Source organism: Gossypium hirsutum, chromosome D11 (genome assembly GCF_007990345.1).
Source record: "Gossypium hirsutum isolate 1008001.06 chromosome D11, Gossypium_hirsutum_v2.1, whole genome shotgun sequence".
Classification (NCBI taxonomy): Eukaryota; Viridiplantae; Streptophyta; class Magnoliopsida; order Malvales; family Malvaceae; genus Gossypium; species Gossypium hirsutum.
Window position 1 is genome coordinate 35,351 of NC_053447.1, and position 6,316 is coordinate 41,666.

Here is a 6,316-nt window from a genome sequence, read left to right on the forward strand (position 1 = left end):
TAGTCTCTGTAGCTCCAGTATCAATGAATGCAATTACAGTAATTGGCTTACTGTATTTTTCCAGGTAAATAGATACTAGAATGTGTGGCACCAAAACTTCAAAGGTTGAAAGACTTTGAGCTTTTGATAGCAGAGAATGTGAGTATGTTTGAGACTGTGCCATGAATATCTCATTTGATGAAGATTCAGAATCACTGTATTCAACACTTTGAATTGCACACAGTGATTGTTCATTGGGCTCATCATTAATGAAGAATAGTGATTCAAGATCATCTTCTTTAGTAATTTTGATTCCTAATTTTTGTTGTATCTGCTGGATCATCTTGGCTCCTTTTTTGTTGTTTGGGCATGATTTCGCATAGTGACCCTTCTGGTTGCAGATGCAACAGCAGACAGATTTTGTATATCTTGAAGATTTCTTTTTTTTCTTGAGATATCTCTATCTGTATTTTCTCCTCTTGGGAATCTTTGGAGAAAATCTCTTCATTCTTCTAAAATGCTTTTTCTTTTTGGTAGGGCAATAACATGACTTGTCCTTTCCACATTTGATCCTGAGGTGTGAGTCATTATAGGCCTTATCTAATCTTCTGTCACCATGGAAATAATCCTTGAAGACCTTTTTTCTGTTACACAGATCTTCTAAGGCAATATACGCCTCTTGCTGAATTTCTCCCATGGTTAAGTTGAGAATGTTTTTTGTTTTGCCTGTAAAGATTTTGATTTATTGCTACCTGGAGAGGATCTGGTATAGACGCAACAACTGCTTGCTTGAGGCTAGGATCTAGTCCAAGGGCACAAAAAAGCTTTGTCATTACATAAAAATGCTTAGACAAGTCTTTTTTCTTATACTATGTTCCTACTGTAGAGTGTTTGTGTGTGTGTTTTGCCTGTGGTTACACAAAGCTAGAAAAGAATGACAGGAAAAAAATGAAAAGAGACCAAAAGAGAATCTGCGAAGTACGAGAATGGAGGAAGAGAGAATAATGAAAACAAAAAAGAAAGAAGGAATGTATGGAATGAAGCATGATTTAATCAATAGTTAAGGTAGAAAATATATGTATGTATCTAAATAGAAAAAGAATGTAAGATGAATGATTTAATCAATAGTTAAGGTAGAAAATTGAGAAAAAAAGACTTACCTAGAAGTACTTCTGAATTAGATAGCAATATTTTCCAAATAGGGTTTTGAATATTTGATTATAGTGCTATTAAACTACACTGTGGTCCATGGGACACTGAATTAAATGTGAATTTCCGTTTTAATCTTTAAACTATGAAAAATTACAATTTAGTCATCCAACTATTTGAGATTATATATTTTGTTCACCCGATGACATGGCTTTTCTAATTGGTGTATATATCATGTCAATTTGCTTTTAATTTTAAAATATTTAACCCTCAACATTTATACACTATGACAATTTAGTCTTAATTTTAAAATTTTAAAAAATTATAAAAAAATTAAAATACTACATAAACTATTTGATTTTATATTAATTGTATAATATGAATTAAATAATATTATAATTGGTATATATATCATATCAATTTGCTTTTAATTCTAAAATATTTAACCCTTAACATTTATACACTATGAAAACATTAAAAAAAGCTTACTCTTTTGATGAACCAAAATCTCTTGTTTTAGAATACATTTGAACTTTAAGTTAATATTCTTAAAGCTATAAATATTTCTATGATTATACCTTAAACGGGCCTGCTTGAAGCATGATCTGTGGTTCTCACTTTCGTCCCTACAAATTGAAATAGTATACTATGGTAGTAAATCAGAAAAATAAACTTAAGTTCCATTTCAATGCAAATTTTGGCCGGTATCGATCATACCGATGTGTATTAGGTTGATTTCGCCCGGACGTGTTGAAATTTGGTGTATCGACTAGTACTAAAAAATAATTTTAAAATGTATTTTAAATTTAATTATTTATTATTTATTTTGGATTTGTTGAATTATGGATAGTTTTATACATAGTATGGGATGCTCTTATTATTTAATTTATGATTTTTTTTGTTTATTTTGAATTTGTTTAATGATGGATTGTATTTACTAAGCTTATTAAATAATACTAGATTTTTACACACAAAATATTTTATGTTAAAAATATTATCTTTTAAATTTTATTTAATAATGAGTTTTGATGAAGTGATTATATACAGACACATTCTTAACCTAACTTTAAAGTGTTTGATTACCATCTGTTAATGTTGAATATGAACAAAAGTGATGGACTTTATTTCTAAAGGGATTCAATCCGTAATTATTATGGAATGGAAAACTATGCGCACTGGTAGTGGTAGTTGGGAGATATTGTTCTATGTATAATGATAATAGTAATCGAGACTGAAAATTGAAAAGAGGTGGCCTGTTTGCCTTTGCCTTTGCCTTTGCCGGTGCGTGCTCCTTGCTCTTTCGTCCCACCTCCGCATATTGAGCCTAGGTTTTCTCCCGCCCCATCAAAAATTTGGTCTTCCCTATTTATTTTTGTAAATCTAAAATTAAAATTAATTAGTTTTGTGTGCAGTGCAGCTTCATTTTTATGGTTTTATTTTATTATTATAGGGAAACAATGGTTTGTTCTACTTTTGTTTGTTTTTCTTATTGGAAGAAAAAGCTGGATCTGTTTGTTAAGATCCACTAATCCTAAGAATTTAAGACCAACAAAAAAAGAGCCTCAAATCATTTTTATCTGATTCAAAACTGAATCACTCAAAATACCAACACAAGATACACACATACGTAGGCATATTTAAAAAAATACGTACATACATTTAAAATATAGAGTGAGATATATTGAAGCATGTGGAGAAGGTTGCGGTGGTGCGAGGCTTTGAAGCAGGGCGTGTCTGCGGCCGTTGGGAGGAGGCTTCCGTCTTCTCCGCTGAACCCGCTGCTGTTGGGAGAACCGACATTGAGAACCAATTCAGTATTCCGTGGTACAAAAAGTTGGTTATCTTCATCATCTGATGCCAATGCAACCTCAGATTCCAAAAAGGCAGGAACAGGAGTGGACAGCGTAACATTTGCAGAGGCCAAGAAGCTGATGGGGCTAGTCAACGTGGAATCACTCAAGACCAAGCTAGGGATGGAAGGCAAAGAAGTAATCGGCTACTCGGAGTTGTTAACGGCGTGCAAGAGCATGGGCATTGCCAAATCTCTGGACGAGGCCATCGCTTTTGCACTTGTTCTCGATGAGGCAGGCATCGTACTTCTATTCCGCGACAAAGTTCATCTTCATCCTGATAAAGTACCCATCCTTCTTTTCTCCTTTACTCTCTTGAATTATTAGCTTTAGTTTAGCATTGTTTTTTTTAAACTGGTATAATTTTTTTCTAAAACTGCTAAAAAATTATTTTGAAAATTTTTTTAATTTTGAAGTATTTAGTATTGGATAATGTTAGAGGTCAAATCTTATTATAGTTAAATTTTTTTAAATCAACTGTTGCAACTAAAAGATAAAAATAAAGAAATTATAGCCGTTTGATAAAACTATATCAGAACTAGAAAATTGTACTAGTGACCTGTAATTTTTTAAGTTGGTTACCGAATACATTGCTTTGAAAAATCAATTTCACGCTCTTTAATGTTAAAACTAGTTGAATTAGTTAAAAAGTAAACTCATACTTCTCTATGCAAATACTATGTGATATGATCAATGGTGGATTAATATTTCTCTTTTTTATCAATGGTTGATTTAAGAAAATTATATGGGATTTCACTTTAATAACATTTTAGATATGTCATCTTGTTAATATATTATATCTTTAATAAAAAAATGGTACATTCTTGTCCTGCGAATAATATTGGGTGTAAGTAATGTTCTCCATGTGCTTGTTTAAGAATATATTTCTTTCATCATCTATGCATCAAACTAAAGTCATCTAGTACTTGTACAAGAGCTATTCCATTTTCTTTTTTATTGACATACGATGATTGGTGTTGTTAAAAGGATATCAATACTTAAAGTTAGAAATGCTCCTACTCTTTCAACCCATCTCAATTGCTATATAGCAAATGAAATACAAATTTGCTCTATTAGACTATTAGACATTAGAAAACATTAGTTTACCTTTTATTGTGTTTTAGTAAAATAAAACAAACGAGCACCTATTAGACTATTTAGATTTTTTTTAAAGAAAAAGAAAAACAAAACTTAAATGAAGCTAGTCGCTAATTCTTATTAATATATTATGTCTTACCCAAAAGTTATGCGTTCTTGTCTACCCTATAATCCTTGAAGGTAGGTAATTTTCTTCACTTGCTTATTTAAGAATAGATTCCTCTCCATGCATCAAACATGCACCCTAAAGCCACCTGGTATTTCTACAAAGTGTTATTCCATTTTTCATTTAAAGATGGTAATTGGTGAAGTTTTAAGGATTGTTGAGATTTTATGCATCTTTCTATTTATGATGCTCCATTTACACAATGAAATCTTTTTATTTATGCATCTCATTGTATCATCATGTCATGTCACCTCAAGACAGTGAATGAAATTGATGTGGCTTAAGAGAGAAAACAACAACTATAGAAAGAATTAAGACTGGACAAACTAGTAAGAAAGAAGATGGAACTCTAGAAACCCTAGGGTTTAAAAAAAACCCTATAGTTTCTTTATATTAATTCAAATAATAATAATCATGCTAGCAGTTAAGTTTACAACTATTTAAATAGACTTTTCTGCAAATAAAGTTTTATTCTCAACCCTCAAGAAAACTAATAACCTCCACACTATGACTTGCCTTCAAACTTTTCGGCTTTTTCTCAAGTTCAACATTAAGTATTTTCTTAGCAGAATCTTATTTTGATTGTAGAAACAGAATAACTTCTTATTTGACAAGCACGTTGTGTCCTTTGGCATATCTAGAAGATCTTCAATTCGCCTCCAATCTTCCTTTTTCCTAAGGTTGTGCTTGTCATTTCATGAACAACCAAATATTTTCTCTTAACTGGAGACGCATCAATTTCTTCACTTTCTTCACTTTCGTAGGTGGTAGATCTGATTAGAAGAGCAGTACCTCTTGCTTTGGCTCCTGAAGATGACCCTATAAGAGATGAGCTAAAGAGGTTGCAAGAGAAGAAGGAAGAAATTGATGTGCTAGCACATAAGCAAGTTCGTCGCATCCTTTGGAGTGGTCTAGGAATAATTGGGGCACAATATGGATTGTTCTTTCGGCTAACATTTTGGGAATTCTCATGGGATGTAATGGAACCTATTGCTTATTTTACCACAGCCATTGTCGTAGGCATAGGCTATGCTTACTTCTTGTTTACTTCAAGAGATCCCACATATCAAGATCTAATGAAGATGCTCTTTTTGTCCAGGCAAAGAAAATTGTTCAAGAAGCATAATTTTGACATTGGCAGGTTGAAGGAGTTACAAAACAAGTGCAAAACATCTTTGGATGCCTCTACATCTATCCGGAATCGTGTAGGATTGGAAGTAGAACTCGATGATGCCTTACACAAGGATTAGACCTTCTTCTTTTAATTAAGCAAACACAACATAAGATTATGCAAGTACATGTGATACAAGAATAACATGTCCGTCTTATCGCTTTAGTGGTAGCACGACTAATATATATCTATGTGAATGAGAAATATCATGCAGCTAAGGGTGTAAATGCGATGGTCTGACTTCTAGTATAAGACTTACATGCCTCTGTTGTCAGTGTAGTGTCTCATTTAATTTGATGATCCAACACGACTCTTTATTTCTACTACGCTAGGGCTTAAATGGACAATACATTTATCTATGGTTAGTGTAAACATAATGGTGGTAGTGAAATTAAATCTTATAACGATAATTTAACGTAAAATAAAATGTAAACTAAATGCATCACAACGTACTGCCCATCTAAATCTAAGACAATAACAATTTAATCTTATTTAGATATCAATATAACTGTTCGCATTAGCCATGACAAAGTGTCAAATTAAAATTTCAATAAAAATGAATCCTTAAACAATTGATAAAAACAACTAAACCCTAAAAATTTAACAAAACAATAAAATCCTAAAATCTAGTAAAACAATGAAACCCTAAAAATCCAAAAAAAAACAATGAAAACCTAGAAATCTTACAATAATAACAAAACCTTAAAAATTCGATAAGAATAGCAAAGCCTTAAAAATCTGATAAGAATAGCGAAATCCTAAAAAGCCGAAAAGAACAGTGAAACCTTAAAAATCCAGTAAGAATAGCAAAGCCCTAAAATTCCCATAAAATAGCAAAACCTTAAAAATCTAGTTATGTAATAATCGAACCAATCAACTTATATGGTTTGCTAGTCGAAATTG

General features: G+C 31.8%; 1 protein-coding gene across 1 annotated transcript; it reads left to right on the forward strand.

Moving 5' to 3' along the window:
- The first annotated feature begins 2,366 nt into the window (after positions 1 to 2,366).
- Positions 2,367 to 6,031, forward strand: LOC107904712 (calcium uniporter protein 6, mitochondrial). The gene is made up of 2 exons (XM_016831174.2): positions 2,367 to 3,263; positions 5,007 to 6,031. Exons 1-2 carry the CDS (start codon positions 2,817 to 2,819, stop codon positions 5,490 to 5,492), a joined length of 933 nt encoding a protein of 310 aa, XP_016686663.1. The 5' UTR covers positions 2,367 to 2,816; the 3' UTR covers positions 5,493 to 6,031.
- The last annotated feature ends 285 nt before the right edge of the window (positions 6,032 to 6,316 follow it).